Source organism: Amblyomma americanum, chromosome 2 (genome assembly GCF_052857255.1).
Source record: "Amblyomma americanum isolate KBUSLIRL-KWMA chromosome 2, ASM5285725v1, whole genome shotgun sequence".
NCBI lineage: Eukaryota > Metazoa > Arthropoda > Arachnida > Ixodida > Ixodidae > Amblyomma > Amblyomma americanum.
In genome coordinates, this window is record NC_135498.1 from 29,090,302 (window position 1) to 29,111,246 (window position 20,945).

The window sequence follows — 20,945 nt, forward strand, 5'->3', positions numbered from 1 at the left end:
TTTTTTTCTGTCACTGCTAGCGGTGACTGCACACTCTTGTGCAGTGTCTGTGCAAGGTTTGAGGCAGACTGTAAGGAGTGCATTTTCAGCAGCATTGGTACTAAATTTTAGGCTGTGCAGGTTGGAGGAAGCAGCAGAAGAGTGCGTTCTAAAATGAAAAAAAGTGTGGTTGGGGGAGCGAAGATGTAATCATTGTGTTTGTTGTTGTCTTGACGTTGCATAGTAATACAACAAGGCATTAGGAAAGCAATAGTTTCCCCTCGCATTCCTGTCGAAACACCCGAACTGCAGTGGTTTCAGGTATTTCGAAATTTAGAAAAGTTCTTGGACTGGCTAGCTTTTTTTCATTGTCACAAAATATGCTGATATCTTGCGTATAACCATAAATGCTAGCTTAGATCACAGTTATTACATTTGGCATTATTAGCCTTGGGCAAAGGAAGGAAAGGCTGAACTGGAATATTAATTATTGTTGTTGCTCTTAGTGTTTTTGTTTAGTTAGCTTGGATAACACAGCTTTTTTGTTGTGGATATGCACCAAGAGTTTGTTGCGTTGGTTGAAGTTCCCTGCATGCTTGCAGGTTAAAGAGAGCTGTCGTGTGGAACGTGCCTTGTGGAAAAACCTTGTTGCTCTGGGCAAAGCAGATATTGTTAACATTGGCATGGGTGTCACTTTTCGTGGTCAGATTGGTCCTTGAAAAGACTTTTGTTGGTTCATGCCATAGCTTTTGATGACTTTAACTGAACTCCCCAGAGGTTTCATTTGTCAAAAACTGGCGCTTTGATTGGGCAAAACTCGTGGAGGTTAAAGTTGCAGGGTGCCGTAGTCATCACCTCACTGCTTGGCTTCCAAGCGGTGGCACTGGCCACAACCGCGTTCCGAAGTCTGGTGCAGCAGCACCAACCGTTTGTGGACTCGGAACTAGGTTTCGCTCTGTCTCACTTTGTTTCTCTTTCTTTCTTTATTTTGTTGACATTTACCCCCCCCCCTCTTTTTTTTTTTTTTCATTTTCCTCACAGAATGGCTGGGATGCCAATGAGATGTTCAAGACCAACGCCGAGAAGTATGGAGTGACGACATCGTACGACAGTGCGCTCTCGGCCTACACGGTCAAGCTGGAGCCAAAGAACACAGACGAGTACAAGCTACAGGAAGCCAAGGCGTCCAAGATTGCCCAGGAGATTGAGAGCAACCCCGTCTTCAAGAAACGCACTGAGGTGGAGAACGGCGACGAGGAGGACAAGTTCAGCGCAGTGGTGCGACCTCCGGCTGACTGCGCTCCACAGGGCACGAGGCAAGCCCCATTTCCTTTCTTTATTCTTCTTGGCAGCTTGGCTGAGTGGTGGGTGTTTTATTATTTTAATCATATGAATAGTCTTGAACCGAACAGCGTGGTAACGAATTAAGTTCTACCGATGCATTGCCATCCCTATTACCCCATCTGCTCTAGCAGGCTGGCATGTCAAGGGTTGCATCTTTGGCACCGACATACATACACTCTTGTGGGAAGAGTTACGAATACTGGCACCTGTCGAAAGCAGTATTGCCATATTTTCACGAATAAAATTCGAGTTTTTTTTTTCTTAGATTGTCTGTTTCAGGAAGAACCTTCCGCTATTTTGGAACCAAGCTATAAATACCGCTCCATTTTTTTTCCTTCTTTGCTGCTCTTTGAGGTGGCCACAGCAAGCTCACTGACGAGGCTTGTGAAAAAGGCCAAGATAACTCAGCTGACTTTTGACCACGTGGGGATACTGCATTATGTCAACAAAAAACAACAGTAATTGACCTGCAGAAAATGATATCCGCTGCAAAAAGAAAGTGGAGAAATTGTGCTTTAAAATAAACACCTAAACCTTCAGCCGCTTCGTGATGTGGGTCAGTGGTGAGGTGCAATTCAGTTGCAATCTTGAGGCAGCTCACGTGCTCTGTATTGGGGCTGCCATGGCTGGTTCATTCTGTCATTCATGTTGGCCTGTTGTGCCTTAGGTGGTGCAAGCAGGGCACCTTTATCCTCCTCTATTTTTCATGCCCTGCTATGTACGTCTTGCACGTTCTGCAGGTTTGTGCGGCGGAAGCCCACAGGTGGTCCCAAGCCCCTGCGTGGCACGCCGCCCCCAGCAGTGGCGGCGGCTGCGGGCGGCGGCCTGCCTCGCGGGGGCCTGCCCGCCTTTAAGAGTGGTGGTGGCCTGGGCAGCCCGTCTTCCTCCTCCTCGTCTTCCGGTGGTCCGCCACCCAAGCCACACCATCCAGCGAAGCACGGGCCTCCGCACACGACAGCCGCCTTCCCCGAGCCGGACACCTCCCCACGGCTCAATGGCGGTCAGTTGTGCGCTGCTCATATTTCCTGCGCCCACACACAGTGGCACACGGTGTTGCAAATAGCTTGGGTTGCATACTTGGGCAGCCACCACTGATAGTGTGCTTTTGCTTCCATGTAACTTAACATTCCGTGCATTGGCTTGCTGCAATGAGGGCATTAGTTGTCTTGTTTCTCTTCATTTGTTCAACTAAATGTGGTGCACCAAGTGCATTAAGTTCAGTGTGTGAATTATGAATTCCTTTGCAACAGTGAGACTGAATCAGTTCTGTAAATCATATAGCCTCAATAGATAGCCTCACTTGATAAGCCTCACAACTGTCCAGGGCAGCACGCCTCATTGCTTGGGTTTGGCTTTGGCACGCGCAAAACAATATTTATTTTGCACTCACCTCAGCCCCCAAGTTGGAGAAAGAGAGCCCAGTGAGCCCAGGGCTTTGCGAAGCTCCCTTGCCCGAGGAGGCCGCTGCTTCCCCCGCTGCAGCGGGGCCTGCGGCTGAAGAGCCACCACCCACTGTGGACAAGGGGCTTGCGGACCGCAAGGGGGTACCAGCTCCTCCACTCCAGAAAGGCCGTGTCCAGGAGATTGAGGAGTTCAAGAAGTTCAGCACCAGCATCAAGGTGCGTGTGTGCAGGTTCTTATGAAGGTAGTGCCGAGTATTCATGGTCAAAATTGAACAGCGAACTGTGTGTATGGGTAACCAACTGTTTGTTTTAGCAGTTCTTGCCAGGGTGAAACAGGGGTTCTCAGATAGTTATAGTTTATCTTTTTTTTCTTGTTTCTTTTTTTATGCTGGCAAAATTGACTGGTCATCTTGGTTCAGTTTTCTTGCGATTATTTGCAGGATGCATTTGCCCTCCCTTTAGGCATCTGGCCTAAAATGATCATAGCTCTGCAAAGTTTCGTGTTCATTTTTCTGTGCGGCGGTCTTGAGCGTTAATATTAATTCTTCAGTATGAGCGCAGAACTGGGCTGCCAACGGTGGATGCAATGCATGTTCAGCAACATTTGACAAGAAAAAAAAAGGGTAATTGCTTCGTATAATTTCAAATGCAAGGTATTGGTCCCACAATTTCACATGAGCGCCGCAACATTTGTACAGAAGTGAAACTGAAAAAATGGAGTTTAGAAATACTGTGCTATTTGTTTGTTTTTTTTAAATATTTGCTGTGTCAAGTCTCAGACGCTCCAATGCCCCTGTCATCCGTTCAGCCCTGTTTCCTCTGTGGTCAACATCGTGATCTAGTCGTGATGCATCAGTTCAACCGCAAGTGAAGTGTGGTGAGTTGGCTTGTGCTGTGTGCAGCTGGATGACGGCAAGGAGGGCAAGGAGGCGACCGGCGCTGCCGGGACTGAGGAGGAGCTGGAGAGCAAGCGCACAGAGTTGGACGAAGCAGCCACTGCCAAGGAAGAAACGGACCGACTGGTCAAGAAGTCCAACCTCAACCCTAATGCCAAGGAGTTCGTGTTCAACCCTACTGCAAAGGCCTTCACTCCGGTGAGTAGAAACCCTACACGTGTTGCCACAAGCTTTAATTGAAGGGACTATTCGTGGGAAATTAACTGAAATTAGAGTCCACTTGAGTACAACCATGTGGCTGCAGTATGAAAAGTGTTCAACTTCTTTGATTTTTCATGCTGAAAAAACGTATTCTACCTTTCCGAACACTGATCACTAGGACATCGTCAGGTTATTGCAGTCACTGCCTGCTACAAGGGGTTATGACATGGCAGGCTGGATGATAACTGAAGTAATCTGGAGAGTTGTAAAAGCGTGAAAAAGACAGACAGTGAAGAGATCGAAATGACACAAGCACTTACCTCGCTTTCATCCTTTTGGCCTTTTATGGCCCTGAATAAGGCCCCTAGTTTTCTGCAGTGGAAAATTTTAAATTCTGTGAACTGAGAACACAGAATACTTGAAATTGTTGCTTTGCTAAACGTGTCACAGATACGGAAATGGACCTTAATTAGCATCGGAGATGGCTGTTGCAGTTCGTCAGGTAGCACTTGATGTTCCCTTCACTTAGATAATGGCACTCTTTTGATACAGTGCCACCAAAGCTACTGAATGGTCACCCATAAGGGGAGACACTGCTCTTTGCATCCGAAAATTGGTCAGAAAATAGGATGTAATTTTCGTAATCCTAAGGTCTTTATAGAGCCATCTACTGTATTTACACGATTGTAAGTCGACTCTCGAATGTAAGTCAACCCTTCCATGTCGCATGTCAGGAAGAGGGGGTGGATGAGTTGGTTGTGTCTAACTCCAATAGCATGTGCCGCTACCACTGCTTTGGCGTTATGGCAAAACGCTCTTCCGACAGTACAAGGACATGCTGTACCGCTGGAGCTGCCCGCGGGTGTCGCACACTGCAATGAATACATCAATGAGACAGCAGATGTGCCGCCCGCGTCACTGCGGCTGCGAAACTCCAGAAACGACACAGAGTCTCTCACTTCGCGGCCTTCTCGCGGGTACAAAGTCCACACTGGCATCACTTCAGGCATACCGCACAACTCAGACCTCAGCAGTTATCACTACTTCTACCCTCATTTTTACTTATCTCCTTTTCTGATTTGCTGACGAATTTGTTCAATAAGGCTAGAATGTTCAGTCAACTTGGAAACGTAAGAAGCGTTGCATGCTGCAGCGAAACTTCAGAAATGGCGCAAGTCATTTCTGCCTTGTGGCCAACTTGTGGATACTAAATTCACACCATGACTCACAAGAATGTTCACTCTGCCGATCTCTGCGATCAAAGTGCTCAATGACTTGTCCCCTCTCATACCTTCATTTTCAAAGGTCCTTATCTCCTTTCCTAATGTGCTGATAAATTTGTCAGCACTTTCAATGAAGCAATAAGTCCGGCCAGCAGACTCCAAATCATTGCCTCCGCTGAAGTTGGGCTCAGCTTTAGTCTGTGGCGAGTTCTTTGATTCGTGCTTCATCTGAAGCTTTCACGTCAAAAGTCTCATTTCTTTTCAGCATTCGTTGAAACATAAAGTTCAAAGATTCTTCAACGCTTGTGGAACGCTTACTAATAGCTTCATGTTGCAGAAACAGCAGGCAAGCTATGGCCGCTTGGTTTGGTTTGGTTTATGGGGGTTTAACGTCCCAAATCGACTTGGGCTATGAGAGACGCTGTAGTGAAGGGCTCCGGGAATTTCGACCACCTGGGGTTCTTTAACGTGCGCTGACATCGCACAGTACACGGGCCTCTAGAATTTCGCCTCCATCGAAATTCGACTGCCGCAACCGGGATCAAACCCGCGTCTTTCGGGCCAGCAGCCGAGCGCCATAACCACTCAGCCACGGCGTCGGCTCTATGGCCGCTTGGTGCACTGACAGCCAATGGCATGGCTGAAATTGCGCCACATGGTTTAAGGTGTGTAATATGCAAGTATCTAGGTTTTGATGAAATCTGTAATATTATGGATGAAAAGTTCCAAAATATTCAGGCACCAGCCACTGAAAAAAAGCACGTGATATAAAATTGTCTCAAAATTGTGCATGCCAAGTGAATTACATTATATTGCTTATTTGTACTCAGTGGAGTGTTGGGAACAAGAAAAACCATTTTGCACTGCTATGTTGTGCTTACTGCTATGTCCAGTAGCCGCACAAGCGTGCACAGTTTTTCACTTATGCATCGCACTCAGAACATGAAGGCGTTATGCTACCTGAAAAATAAAAAAAGAAATAATTTGGAAAGAGAAGGTCAAGTTCTGTAATTGGCACTACTATTTTTATTCACCCAACGTCAATATATGAAGAAAAAGTTTCCCTCCCTGGTACGTCCTCCTTTTAACCATGAATTGCATTGATAGACAGCTTGAAGCGGTAGCAGTTGTATTCTGGTGTGTTTGAGCCACGCAGATTTCTGTTGTAGCTGTGTAGCTAGTGTACTCTAGGAGAAGTAACTGTTGTGTTGTTTTGCACGCAGCGCACGCTGCTGCCCCTGACGAGTCCGCCCAACGGCGCCGGTGGCAGTGGTGGTGCAGCGGCAGCCGCTGGGGGTGTGCGGCTAAGCTCGAGCCCCTTGGTGGGTCCCCCCACGGGGATGGGCCAGGCACCCCCCCAGCAGCTGATGCCCGGGCAGCACATCATCACCATGGCACCCCAGTACCTGATGCCCGCCACCCCCGTCAGCGTGGCACAGTTCGCACCCGGACAGGGACCACGCTTCCGTAAGGCCATGCCCCTTGTCCAGACGAGGCACGACCTTCCGGCATCTATGCACGTCGCCGCAGCAACGGGCCAGCCTATCTTGGCGCCTGCCGGTCTGCCCAATGCCCCTCAGCTGATGGTGCAGTACACGCCAGCTCAGGGCATGATGCACCCGTCGGGGCCCCAGCAGGCAACCGTGGCCTACCAGCAGGTGTGTTCCAGTGTATCTTCCTTTCACACCCTGGGTGCTCAGTGTCAGTTAATGTGGAGTGATGGCGACATGTGCCACAAAGAACAAAATTTGGGTTAAAGGGGCCATGACATGGTCGTTCTTCATATTGCAGTTTTCTGCTTCAGTGACTAATGCAACAGCTTATGATTCAATTTGGCTGCCCTGGACGCGCTGTATTTTCCAAACAATACGATCGAAATTGAGACCGGGAGACTCCTCCCACCGGCACCGACCGCAATATTGAAAGCTCTCGGGACGTCACTAGCACTTGCACAGAGCAGCGTTGTCTGCTCTCGTTGCTGCAATATGCACAGCGATGTCTCATTCCCCCCTGTACTTTCGCGGGCGATCGAAGTAGCAGTCGTCCCCCATATATTAATGACTGGTACCGCAAAAGCGATAATAACAGTAACGCAGTTTTTATTCGGTATAGGTAGGGTCCGCGGTGACACTATAGGCCGATGCGACGCCGATCGACGGTCGGTGGGCTGATCGATACGCAAATGCGGTGGCTGACGCACTGGTCTGTTACGCTAGACTGACGATGATGCCAGCACGATCAATGATCACGTATCATAGTAATGTTGAAGAGTCAGCTTAGTGGGAACCAGAAGAGAGTGGCAGGGGACTAGTTGGTATGACATTCTGTAAACTTAAGAATTTTAAAACTTATTGGACTTCATGCTAGCCGCGGCGACATACGCGATGTGCATGCACCAACGAAAATGTGCTTTCATTCGGTGCCTGCACATAGAACCGATCGGTGAGGCAAGCTGCACGGGCAGAAAACGCCACACGACGGTGTCGCTCGCCGTCGCCGCCTGGGCTTGTGCGGCCGAGCGAAAGCTTCACGCCCGGTGAGGCAGCGGCCGGAAAAACTGCGCTTGTGTACCTTATCTTATCGAAAAAAGCGAAACAAGCGGCTACATATCATATCTTCACACTGTTACTAATCGGTGAGGAACTTCTGCCATATGCTTGAATTTCGGTTGACGGTGGACCGCCGGCCCCTTTCATGACGAGGCCTAGCGAGTATGCAGGATTCGTGTGGGCGATTTGGCAGTTGCGGAGAGTGAATTCGCAAATTTTAGCGCCTGCAAATAGCTGTCGAGCGTAGTTTTGGCTACAGTGCCCTCAAAGCGATGACTGCCTACATCGCACGATGCGAGTACAGTAAGGGGGAAGTGCCGATATATGTGACCCGGTCTGCATAGCATGTGTAGAAGGAAACCGGCAGCAGCCGTCGGCGTCAACTGTGGATAACAAATCTGGTTGTTTTCATTATTTCAAGAAATGTCCTAATGTATTTTTTGCTAACCCGATCTAAAATTAAATTTTGGTGACATAAGAGAAAGCAGATACAATTAGCGGAAAGCGCCGGTATCTATACGCGAAGCGTTTCCCAAGCAGGCGATGTGGCATCATGGGCACTTAATTGCAGTGTTATCATGGTGTGTAAATGAGTAAAAGTGCAATTTGTGAGCAAGAGTAAGTAATATTTAAGATAAGGATAACCCACCTGGCGTTTTATGCCACGTAAACGAGCAGTACTGTTCGCGCACAGCCATGTAAACAACCTCAGCGCGGGGCTGCAGTTGTTGTGATCGTCGTACTCTTGGGGCACAATGCGCACGCACAGCAAAATGCTGTACTATTATTTCGAAGCACTCATTTAGACGGCAGCGACTATTCATCGGTGCGGACAGTGAAAGCATTCGAGTCACGTAGTGTTTTGAAAGCGGCTTGGTCCCTGCAGAAAGGTTCTGTGAGTCGAAGGGAATGCATGTTCGACTTACAAACGCGTACATGCAGCGCGGAAGTCGTCGCACTCGGCACTTTTCTCTGCTCCTTTCTTGCCTCAAGGTTACTGTAGTGCACCTTTTGATAATTTGAGTTTAATTATCAAGCGATGAATAGCGGACAAGAACTTGGTAGCTAGCTACAAAACGCTGCGGCTTTCACGGCTTACATCGGCGAAGGCATGCACGGCACGTGCTGCTTTTCACATAGGGGAGCACTTGACTGCTCAAAAGGGACCGCACTCATAACATACGAACAGCATGCTTCTAAGCGTAAATAATAAAGCCGGGGTCCATTGATTTCTGTTTCCTCAACAATCGGAAAGTGGGCGCCACGACCAAGTCCGCTTTCCCAAGGATCACTCAGCTCGCGTACTAAGTTGAAGGCTTCCCAAAAGAGAACACGGAAAATGCATTTTATTTCGCTAGGCTAAAAGAAAAAAACTTCTCGAGTGACCGCTGTCTATGGTGTGCGTGCAAGCACCTCAACAGCTCGCAGCAGACGACGCACGGCATGTATGCGCTCGTGACGTTAGCGATGAGAGATTGCCAGACCAGTAAGCAGTTCGCAAAAGAAACGAAAAAAATTTGTTTTAAAAATATTTACCGCTCAGAATCAACTGAAAATTGGGGGAATTGTAATTTAACCTGTTGGGAATTAAAGGCGATTAGCAGGGTATGCGTGAAAATAGGCTGTCAAGGCCCCTTTATTCCGGCAGTATGTGTCATAAACTACCTCCTCTGTAAATATGAACGACTAATTCGTCGTCGAAGTACTACAAATTAAATGTCTAACAAGCCGCGGCGGCCTCCGAGCTGCGAGAAAGCGCTGAAAATACCCAAACTTCCCTCAAACGCTGTTCTTCAGCCAGCTAACCAAGCGCCGCCATCTTGGTCTTTTGTTGGCGAATTCTTGCTCTTTTTTTTTTTTGCCACCTTCGACGGCAGCGTCATGGTGGAAGCGCGGCTCGCTTGTGATTGGGGCCCTCAAAACATCTTTAGAGGTTCCCGCGTTTGAAATGCGAGGCTGCGATAGGTCGAAGGGTGCGCTCCTCGAGAACGCGGGTGATCGCGCAGCCAATAGCGGCTGCGCGCCGGTCCCCTCCGGCGGCGGCTGGCGCATCGTCCGCCCTGGCTCTTTCCTTTTCTCCTTGTGATCGGTTGCGCCGTCTTTACGAACTCTTGCCATGCCGTCCGAACAGTTTCCTGCGGACTGTTGATTGTTGCGCGGTTAGTCGCGATGCGTCCAACAAAGCTAAAGATGCTACACGCGTTCGGTGCGCGGAGGCGTGCTATGAAGTTTGTTCGTTTGGCTAAGTGTGCCGCCAACAAGGACTGTCGATGCTTCCAGCTGCGTAACTTCTGCTACATCGCTACTAGACAGTGATTGCGTCTCCGCTTCCAGCGACACACCAGCTGCTCATCGGTGCAAGAATGCATTGCTTCGGGCATGCCTTGTGTACCGAACGCATCAACCTCGGCAATTGCTGCCTCCAGCTCGTCTCGCATCTACCCCGAAGCGTGACAACGCGTCGCGCGCCGTTCACTTGGAAATGCATTTCCTGACGTGCTAGGAGATCGACATTCTGGCTGCATCTCGGGAGCCACTTATCGGATTTCCATGGGTTTTTTTTTATTCCATACCTGAATAAATTTCTGAGGTCAAGTTAAGCTCGTTTATTCAGATTATTGTGTCTGGAATTTGTCATAAGCAATTAATATTCGCTAATAAGGTCGAATCACTGACACTAAATTAAGTGCTGTGCTAAAATTTTTCAGCAAGGAAATTCAGCAAAAGGGCCTTGTCTTGCCCTGCGGCACCTATCTAGAAATAACCATTATCAATTTTACAGTGACAACGCTGTTTTCAAATTCTCCAGGCCTGGAGTAAGGGACCTAGGTGAACCGTTTTGATATGCTCCTGTAACTTTAGAACTAGTGTGCACAGCTTCATGAAACTCGAAAAATCAAACTTAACTGAAAAAATCGCTTTAGTTCAATTGTTGGTACAGTAAATGCTCGTTAATTCGAACGGACGTCCGGGTCCTGGTACAGCCCTGTGTATTTCAATGGGGGAAAACTCCCGATAACTCGTACAAGTCGGCATCCGCTATGATTAATTCGAACTAAGAGCCACTGGCTGACATCACTCCTCGCATATAGTTGACCCATAGCTGGTGAAACACGCTCCAAATTTACCAGAGATGTAAAACAATGGAAAAGAAAAAAAGCTGAGTGCACGAGGCTCACGGAGCCCACGTTCCGGTGCATGCCGTAGCAGGTTTTCGCAGACGGGGCACTCGCCTGTGCCGCTGATGCTTCGGCGCGAGCCGTTCCAGGTTTTTTTTTTGTGCTGCTGTCACTGGGTCGCGATCACATGGTGTAAACAACACAGTATGGCGGCTCGGGTGATGACTGCTTTTGTTGGTGCCACGAACCCGAGCTATGCGGACAGCAGCGTGGAGACGTTGGAGTCCTTGAGTGACGCTGATATAATTGAGGCTGCATGCTCCCAGCAGACATCGCAGGGCTCACGTGCGGTGATAACAGCGGCGATGAGACTATGCCACCGCCGAGTGCACGTGAAGTAGCGTCGGCGCTCGATGTTGCAGCACGCCACTTCTCTGTGAATGAGAACTCTGGCATTGCGCTGTTACTTTGGGCAAGCTGCAGATTGTGCTGATGGAGTCTTGGTAGAAGAAACGCAAGCAAATGCACTTTGTCGATTGCTCTTAATTTTGACAACCCTTCCCCGTAAATAAACATATTTTGGAGCATAAATAGCGTCATATATTCCAGCACTAAAGCTCGGTGCTCACGCGAATGCATTCCAGTACTTGTTTCTGGCGCAAACGGGCCGATCAAATTATTTCGTGTGCCATTATGACCAGATGAATTTAATTCTCAGAATATGCCCGCCTCAAATGTGTAGTAGCACCTAGCTCCCGGCGACGAGTCTATACAGTAAAAGCTCGTTAATTCGACACTGACGGGACCGCGAAAAATTGTCGAATTAACCGAATGTCGAAATATCGAATGACCCACAAAAACATGAAATTTGCCCCAGCATGACATACCTTTATTTGGCAAAGAAGTTTGTTATCGTCGTCTGCTTTTTCGGGCGAATTTGAGCGGCTACAATAGCTCTAACAGCTGCCAGATGCTCCGCGGCACGCGAACCATCCGGAATATGTTCACAGAAGTCTTCCAGCACGGACAAGGCTTCTGCGGCTTCTTTCACCGTGCGCATTGGCGTTTGGGGTAGGTGCTCACAATCGTCATCTTCCGACGAATCGTCGTTGTCGGCGCCTGTCACTTCTTGGATGATTTCGTCCTCGGTCAGCTGACCGGCAATAGCGACACCATCATCGATGGACACGTAATCCGTGAGCCGCACGGCAGGAGGCAAAACGCTGTCGAAACAGCTGTCGTCTTCTGTGGTTGCGTCAGCTGCTTCTGTCGGCAGTTCCCCCACACCGCAATTCGGTTGCACAAAACCGCTGTGCCGAAAGCAGTTCGCAATAACTGCTGTAGGCGTGTTGGCCCATTCGTGCGCCAGAATGTTCAAAGCACTGAGGAGCGTAAGGTCGTACTTCTTCCCAGCTTCCATACAGAGAAGCATGCGCTGCAATACATGCTTTCTGTACTTGCATTTTATATGCTGGATTATGCCCTGGTCCATGGGCTGAAGGGCTGTGGTTGTATTCGGCGGGAGGAACACAAGCTTAAGGGGGGACGCGGGTCTTGAAATCGCGAAAAACGGTCAAAAATGGCAATTTTCAAAAATTGCGATATTGAAGTCTTTAATGTCCCAACTATGCCTCTGCAAAATATTATAGCTGAATTCCAACTCAAAGTATGAAAAAAACGGCAATTTAGAAACGTCGGTGAGCCGAAATTGAACGCCAAGCGCGAAAGTTTGCCCCATTTTCAAGCTGCCGTAGCTCCGCGCGACGCGAACCGATCGGCGCCATCTTGGTCTCGTTTGAAAGCTGGTTTCCCGCTCTCAATTTTGGCGCCTCTCGGCACGTTGTAGACCCTCGCACATCGGAGCCATCAGCACCCGTTGTCAAGGTGGGAAAGCGTCGCGAGACAGCCGCCGATTGGGTAAAACGGGCGCTCCTCGAGGCGCAGCCCTCTGATTGGCCGTGACGCATGCTTTGCCTCCCGCGGCCCCGCGACCGCGTTGTTCGGCTCTTTCCCGTCGTCTGCTTTTGCCGGCACGCCTGTCCTTTTTTGCGCTCCTCTTTGTTTGCTAGTATTTTTCGTTCTGCCTTTTTCTTTATCGTTCTTGTAGATATTTTGGCTATTGAATCGCTTCTTTTAGCCACGAGTTTCGTGCTTTTGCGTGTATTTGCCTGCCTGGTGTCTTTGTTCCGTGTGTCACGATGGCCCGAGATGCGCGCTTGAAAGCAAGTACGCGAAAAGCAGTCAGCAAAAAGAGACGCGCATGGAATAAGAGCGCTGCATCGTCGAGAACTGCAGCTTCGGTGATGCCCTCGGTGGATGCGGCTGGACTGAGCTCGCCAACAACAGCTTCGCCGGTGGACGCGGCTGAACAAACCCCGTTGACGCCAGCATCGCCGGTGGACGCGGCTGGACAATGCCGATCGGCGTCAACTTCGATGTTACCGCAAGCCTCTGCAGTGCCGGTGGATATGCCTGGACTAAGCCCGTCGAAAATGTCGACTTTTGATACGCTGCAAGTGGCTTCGAGTTCCGTGTCGTCGGAAGCGGCCGAGCCGGCTGACCTAAGCCTAACGTCGACTTCGGCGTTTCCGCACGCCGCTTCGGTGCCGACGGACGCGGCTGAACCGAGCTCGCGTGCTCAACGCTTCGACACGGTGTTTTTCACGGAGGCGGAGTGCGCGGCGCGTGAAAAATACGCCGACAACATCAAAACTTCATTGGCGAAGAGGTCCGCGACTTCCCGCAAGTTTGAGCTAATGAACGTGAGCACAGCAAGTGAAGACGATCGCGGCACAGAGTATATCATCGTTGACCTCACCGTGCTAAAGAAGCTGTTTGCGTCCACAAGCTGCAGCAAGTGTGGGATGGCCGCTCTCCAACTCACAAAGTGCAGTGAGAGAGAATATGGCCTAGCAGTGAAGTTGCAGCTCACATGCTCAAATTGCGATTTCGCCGAGCGGCACTTCTCATCGCCACGAGTGCCCGGGAAATCCAACATCACGCCCTTTGAGGTCAATTTGCGGGCAATGAAGGGTATACAAAGTATAGGCAAGGGAGCGACTGCCCTAGCGGATTTTTGTGCCACCATGAACCTCTCCCACCGAGGACTTCACCACAAGACTTTCAGGGGTCATATGGACACCATGGTGAAAGCTTGCCAGGCAGTAGCTACTGCTACAGAAGCAGCAAGTGTCAAAGTAGTGAAGGATATGTATCAGAACTTCCTCAACCCGCCAGGAAATGTAGATGTTATATTTGATGGCACATGGAAAACACGTGGTCACAATTCAAATATTGCAGTTGGCTGCATCATAGAGCTGTACACTGGCCTAGTACTGGACCACGTTGTGCTCTCGAGGTACTGTCGTGGGTGCCAAGGGGCACCTGATCCCAGTGATGATGGGTACGGTGACTGGGCTGCGAACCACAAGTGTATGAAAAACATTGACTGCAATGCCGGCCGAATGGAGACTGAAGCAGCTATCATTTTATTCAACAGGTCGCTGGAAAAAAATGGGTTGCGGTACACAACTATAGTTTCGGATGGTGATAGCCGCACCTTTCATGCATTGACCTCGGAAGGTGTGTATGGATATATATCCATTGAAAAGAAGGACTGCTTGAACCATGTCCACAAGCGGATGGGGACGGCTCTTCGCAATTTGGTTGAGAAGAAGAAAGCACAAGGAGAATCTCTTGGCGGAAAGGGCAACCTCACCCAAGACAAGATAAAGAAAATTACAAACTACTATGGGTATGCCTTGCGGAGCCACAGCCACGACGTTGCAGGCATGAAAAAGGCGGTGCATGCCACGCTGTTGCACATGACCTCGACAGATGAAGCCCCAGACCACAGTTGCTGTCCTCAAGGAGTTGATTCGTGGTGTGCCTTCAATCGTGCTTTGGCGAACCAAGTGGAGCCGCCACCACATAAAAACCCTCTGCCAGGCCATGTTCGCACTGCTCTTGAGCCAATCTTTGCAAGGCTGGGCGACGAGGCCCTCTTGGAGCGCTGCAAAGATGGCATGACACAGAACGCCATTGAGTGCCTACACTCTGTCATTTGGAGCCAAAGCTCCAAGAACACGCATGACTCTTTGCTGGCTGTGGAAAGAGCTGTTGCAGAAGCAGTTTCTCGCTTCAACCAAGGAATGGCAGCAACCAGCAGAGCTGTTGCAGCACAGCTTGGTTACAGGCCTGGGAGCTGCCTCATTCGTAGGAGCCTTGAGAAAGATAAACAAAGGCTGTGCAGGTCTGATAAGGGTCACACCGAAGCTGAAAAGGTGAAGAAGAGGATGACCAAGAAGCACAAGCCTGACAGCACCCAGGACTACTGCCCAGGACTTCTGTGAATGTGTGGAAGATTTTAAAAAAATAGCAAGTGGTTTTCTAAGCTTTTTTTTGTCAAGTGCCAATGCAATACAGAGGTTTTCACAATCTTTACATGAACAGATTTCTGTAAGTTTGGTGTTGTTGTGTTCAGCAATGACTGGGCTGCATGCTAAAGCATTAAATTTTTCCATATGATCAGTAAACAAAAATGGCAGAGTAAGCAAAACTTTGAATGCAATTTTCTCAGCTTTGCTTTTTCGATCAAATGCCTTTGCCTTACGCAACTTTTCATAATGTTTGCATCGACTGATTTTATTGAAGTAGGTATCATTTTTTTCAGCAACACCTCAGCTACATCCTAAAGCTTTCCAAATTTCATTAAACCCAATAGACTAGCAATTAGGTCAGATGTAAGCTAATTACTCCCACATTGTTTTTTTTCCCCCTACTTTGTTATTCATTCATGACCTATGTGATGACTTTTTAAAAATTTCTTTAGCTTTAGGATGTGCAATGGGCCCTTACAAATGACAGCATTACTTTAAAACTAGTTTTTTTAATTAAGAAATTACCATAATGGCCCGTAAGAAAAGACCTATGTTGCAAAAATTATTTTGCCATATCTTCATTTCTAGATGAGATATATAAAATCTGAATACATATTTGGGATCAGTATTCGAAGATATATCTTCATGCCAGTTTTCAGGAAGATATGTTAAGAAATAAAAAACAAGTTTTCAAGACCCTCATCCCCCCTTAATCCATTCCAGGCCCGACACCTTGCAGTGAGCACTGCAATTGTCCACAACCATGAGGACTTTCCGTTTCTCAGCTCGAAAACGCCAATCCATTTGATGAAGCCAGGACTGAAATATGCTGGACGTCATCCAAGCCTTCCTGTTGGCTTCGTATTCAACCGGAAGGCGGCGCGCGTTCTTGAAGCACCTTGGCTTCTGAGCCTTTCCGATCACTAGGAGAGGCAGACGCTCTGTTCCCGTCATGTTGGCGGCAAGTAGCACAGTGACCCTTTCTTTGCTTCTTTTCCCTGCTGTGCAGGGGTCACCTTTAAAGGTGATCGTCTTATCCGGGGGTGCTTTAAAGAAAAGCGCTGTTTCGTCGGCGTTAAATATATTCGGAGCGTCGTACGCAGCTAGGTGTTCACGAAGCCCGGTGATCCGCCACTCCTCGATCCTGTCTTCGTCCACGGATGCTCTTTCGCCACACACATTCTTAAAAGTCAGATTGTGACGGCTTCTGAAGCGAGCAAGCCAACCTTCAGAAGCTTTGAACTCTTCAAGGTTCATTTTTGTGGCGAACCTTTCAGCCTGGGCACAAATTAATGGCCCACTCACAGGGAGGTAGGCCTCACGTGCATTTCTAATCCTTCGAGTTCCGGGTGGGCCGCAGTCCGCAGTCGTTTCCTTTTGTCACCGTAGGCTTCACTGTCAAACGCCTCCATAATGCTGTTTTCATTCTTCACGTAAGTGGCCAAGGTGGTTCTTTTAACATCATACTTGACCATCACATCAGAGCGTGAAACACCATCCTTCAGCACCTTCAATATTTCCACTTTCGTGGCTAGGTCCTTCGCCTGGTTGTACTTCGGCCGCTTTGCCGGTGTCGCCATCTGAGCAGGACGCGATGGCGAGGCGCGCAGGCACGGCGCGCTACGCACTCGAAAACAGCACAGTAAACATGCTGGCAAAGCACGCAATATCCAGAAAAGGCGTGTTAGGGTTCAATAACCGCGATCGTAGCAGCAAGAAACACGGGGCAACGACGACACACGCCAAAACGAGACTTGCTGAAGATGGGGTTAACACGACGACTGAGCATGACTGCAAGAGGCAACGAAACACAAAGAAAGACACCGGGCGCTTCGGCCACTGCTAACCTTGCTTCCCTCGCCCTCTCTCGCACTGCTGATGACGAAGACCGTACGGATGGCCTATGCTACATTCTTTTTTTCCAACTTTACAGTAGCGCCGCTCTTGGCGGGCCGTGGAACTAGGTCGAATTAACCTATGGGCGGTAAAATTTGTCCGAATTAACGAGAGTTTTGCCCCATAGATTCCTATATATAATTGTAGGGACCATGCGTGCAGGTCAAATTATCCGATTGTCCGAATTAACGGGGGTCGAATTAACGAGCTTTCACTGTATGTGACTGCTTCGTGTTCTGCCCGCGCGGTGGGGCGCTATAACAGCTCATTCTAGCACCCATTCGATAATTCGAACAATGTTCCGGTCCCCTTCAAGTTCGAATTAACGAGCTTTTACTGTATAATGGAGGAAGGGGTCAGTCAGTCTGGGTGGCGACAGCTTTCATGTACGGTGTACTGTGTTCGATGTACTGCCTTCGGCACGGCATGGATGAATACACTGGGTGGGTCAAAGTTCAGGCAAAAAGGCAAACCCGCCACTGCAGAAACTGCACTGCATCTATCGTGCCGAGGGCCCAAAATGAAAAGTCGAAGGTGTTGATAAAGATAAGAACCGACTGAGTGCCGTGCGGCCCATTCTGCGGTGCTGATTGTGGAGTAGGAAGCATTGTGTGGGTTGCCAGGTGTGGTTATGCCTGCCATTCTTCCTGTGTTAGTATTAATGGGAAACTGTCCACCTTTCACCCTTTGCGTACCCGAATAATGCCGCGCGCTGCAGCTTCTTGCGCTTTTCCGTCTCCCCCCCTCTTCTTTCTCTCCCCGATTGCAGAGTGGTTCTGGTGGTGTGTGGCCCAGCATGTGTGCGAGTGGGTGTGTGTTTGTGTGTGTGTTTGTGATATGAGAGCGGTGGCTCCCCCTGTTCTCTCTTTTCTCTCACACGGCCCCTGCGGGAACAGGCTCAGTGTTTTGGGCCGCTGGCGCAGATGTACCCCATGATGGGCCACCGGGTCATGTCCCCCCAGCCCATGGGCATGGTGGCCGCAACGCACACAGCCTCCTACGGCGATGCCACACATCTTCCCACACAGGTCTACAGTGAGTGGAATCAGTGTCTTCTTTCTGTTGTTGCTCTTGTCTCTTTTTTTTTCTCTTCGCCGCCGCGGTGGCTGAGTGGTTATGGCACTCGGCTGCTGGCCCGAAAGACGCGGGTTCGGTCCCGGCCGCGGCGGTCGAATTTCGATGAAGGCGAAATTCTAGAGGCCCGTGTGCTGTGCGATGTCAGTACACGTTAAAGAACCCCAGGTGGTCGAAATCTCCGGAGCCCTCCACTACGGCGTCCCTCATAGTCTGAGTCGCTTTGGGACGTTAAACGCCCATAAACCTTTACTCTCTCTTTGACGCAAATCTCGAGCGTGCAAGCCAAGTTAGCAACTACCAAAAGAAAAATGCTGCCACCCTTGTCTCATACAGCAGTTTGTGAGGACTACGATGCCAGCAAGTTACCGCTGCTTTGTTTCGGTGCTCTGAGAGGTCGGCTGTGATGCTAAGATTAGCTGCACTTCAGTTTTGCACTGCAGAGAGCACCATATGTGACAGGGAAGGTGAAATACTGGCCGGGATAGGGAGAAAGATGTTGATGGCATTCATAATGATGGATGGCCGCTATGTGCTCTATTGCAGAGGTCAAATTTTCAGTGAAGCTATCAGTCTCACTAGGCCACAGTGTATTGTGATTTACTGTATTTACCAGGGTCGAACGCGCACATGTTTTCGTGACAATCAAGTCTCGAAACCGCAGGCATAATTACAATAAGAAAAAAAATCCTAAACTAAGCTGTGAACAGCCCCAGCATCATTACCATCACAGTATGCTGGCTAAGTATTTCTCTTGGCAATGCTTGGTCGAACTATACGTGTATTGCTGCATAGAAGACTACTGTAATTTTACACAAATTACCATCTGAGATAATTGGGCCAAGGCACTGGCTGTATGTGCCCCATGCCATAGCCTGCTCCTGCCAGGATGCATGCAAATCAGTCCTGTTGAGGAAATTCAAACCATGCAATGACAGTGCAAAACAGTGGCAGTGACAGTTGCTTTCCCAGACAAAGGGTGGGTAACGCGGGAGAAAACTTGAGGTTAGTGACTTTACTTCTGATAACCTCCAGAGCATGCATTAGCCAAAATCTGAAACTACAGGACCACTTGTCGTTACGTGCCTCTTCCTTCGAGGTGTACCCGAGGCAGGGAGCGAAGAAAAACCAGCAGTAATGAGCGTCACTTCAGGTTTCTGCACAAATTGTGCTTCTTCCAGTTTCGCAAACATGAAAATGGGGTGCATATTGGAATCGGGTAATTTCGATAGTTTGGGTGAACCAAGCAGGCCATGAGACAAAGGCCACTGATTATAGATGGCTCTGCTGCACAAAATGGGAGCACAGACAAGCTGACAGCTTGAGGAGGAAAATCATGTGGCAGTATACCGCAGTTTGGCTTTGATGGGATTCTGCATGCAGCTGTAGAGAATTGCTACTTGTAAAAACATGTTATGCTCACAGTGCACATACAGAGCTAAGTGGCTTGATCAGTGACATTAGTTTTTAAATGAGCATGCTGTCCTATGCAACTGCCAGTACGCTTTAGTTGGGGCTCAGGCAGGAAGAACCGAAATCCAGGACATATAGGATTCCTCAGCACATTTTGAAAGTCAGTTGTGTTCCTCGAGGCTGTAAAAATGGTGAGAACCCCTGTGGTTTAGTAAACAGATCACGAAGAAAGTCAGTAATGTGGAATAAAGAGATCTATGTTGCTTCTTTGGCCTTTGCTGCAAAAGTGCATGCAGAATGTGCACGTCAAAGCTCTTCACTTTCCACTCGCTGAAGGCCGTTTCTATGAGAGATCGAACACACATGTCCACACACACGTGTGTGTGTATAATGCTGGGAGTGCCACCCAGAAAGGCTTATCCAAACTTATTTTCTGGGAATAATAATGTTAGTAAAAAAATAAAAGTACAGTAAAAGCTCGTTAATTCAAACTGACGCCAGAGTCCCAGCACAGCCCTGTGTATTCCAATGGCGGAAAACTCCCGATAATTCGAACAAGTTGGCATCCGCTACAGTTAATTTGAACCAGGAGCCACTGGCTGACACCGCTCCTCATAGATAGAACCTGACCCATAGCGAGTAAAAACATGCTCCAAATTTACCAGAGATTTAAAACAATGGAAAATAAAAAAAAGCCGAATGCACGAGGCTCACGGAGACCGCGTTCCGGTGCATGCCATAGCAGGTTTTCGCTGCCGGAGCACTCTCCCGCGCCGCTGATGCTTTGGTGTGAGCCGTTCCAGGTTTTCTGTGGTCGCTGGGTCGCGATCGCGTGGTGTAAACAACGTAGTATGGCGGTTCGGGCGATGCCGGCTTTTGTTGGTGCCGTGAGCGTGAGCTACGTGACAGCAGTGTGGAGACGTTGTAGCCCTTGAGTGGTGCCAATATAAATGATGCTGCATGCTCCCATGCAGCCTCGGTCGGTCCGAGACGTGTTAAGCTCTGTAACATTCGATTTCAGTAATGCTTCTCTTTAGATGGCACGCAGTTGTGCAGTTGGATAATTGGCCAAATTAGTGATATGTGTACCTGCGGTGCTCGCTTAGTGCGTTTGCTTTGGTAAATCTTGCCTTTCATTGGTAGTCATCTTGCACCTCAGTCCACGGAGCTGCATACAGCTCTTCGCCGTTGGTTCTGAATTATCATTCACATCCAGGAGGCTGCAAAGTGCCTCTCTGGCGAATTTCTGATGCTGTGACACTTAGCTGTGAATAGGCAGTGTGCGCATTCTCTCATGGTCGAGTGTTATGACGTATGATATAAGGGAATTTTTCAGATGGTTTTTTAGTGTCTACATACTATGAGCGAGCAGCCGGCCTGCAGTCCACGGAACGTGGGAATGGTACGGACGCTCCTGTTTCTTCGTTTTGTTTGTCTTCGTGCCTATGGTGTTTCCGGCATAATTCCAA

The 20,945-nt window shown here is 48.9% G+C and overlaps 1 protein-coding gene across 16 annotated transcripts in view; it reads left to right on the plus strand.

Annotated features, from left to right (window-relative positions):
* The window catches only part of LOC144120875 (uncharacterized), a 41,765-nt gene that overhangs the window by 7,034 nt on the left and 13,786 nt on the right, over positions 1–20,945 (plus strand). For 4 of the 16 annotated variants that reach the window (XR_013312495.1, XM_077653646.1, XM_077653648.1 and 1 more), the window contains exons 6-12: positions 1,021–1,295; positions 2,064–2,323; positions 2,719–2,942; positions 3,629–3,820; positions 6,270–6,704; positions 17,886–18,024; positions 20,813–20,878. Coding sequence is in view for 12 of the 16 variants with exons in the window: in XM_077653646.1 (XP_077509772.1) it covers positions 1,021–1,295; positions 2,064–2,323; positions 2,719–2,942; positions 3,629–3,820; positions 6,270–6,704; positions 17,886–18,024; positions 20,813–20,878 (1,591 nt within the window). In the remaining 4 variants the exon portion in view is untranslated. The remainder of the gene's footprint in view (positions 1–1,020; positions 1,296–2,063; positions 2,324–2,718; positions 2,943–3,628; positions 3,821–6,269; positions 6,705–17,885; positions 18,025–20,812; positions 20,879–20,945) is intronic. The other 12 variants (XR_013312497.1, XR_013312498.1, XM_077653655.1 and 9 more) reach the window with 4 other exon arrangements.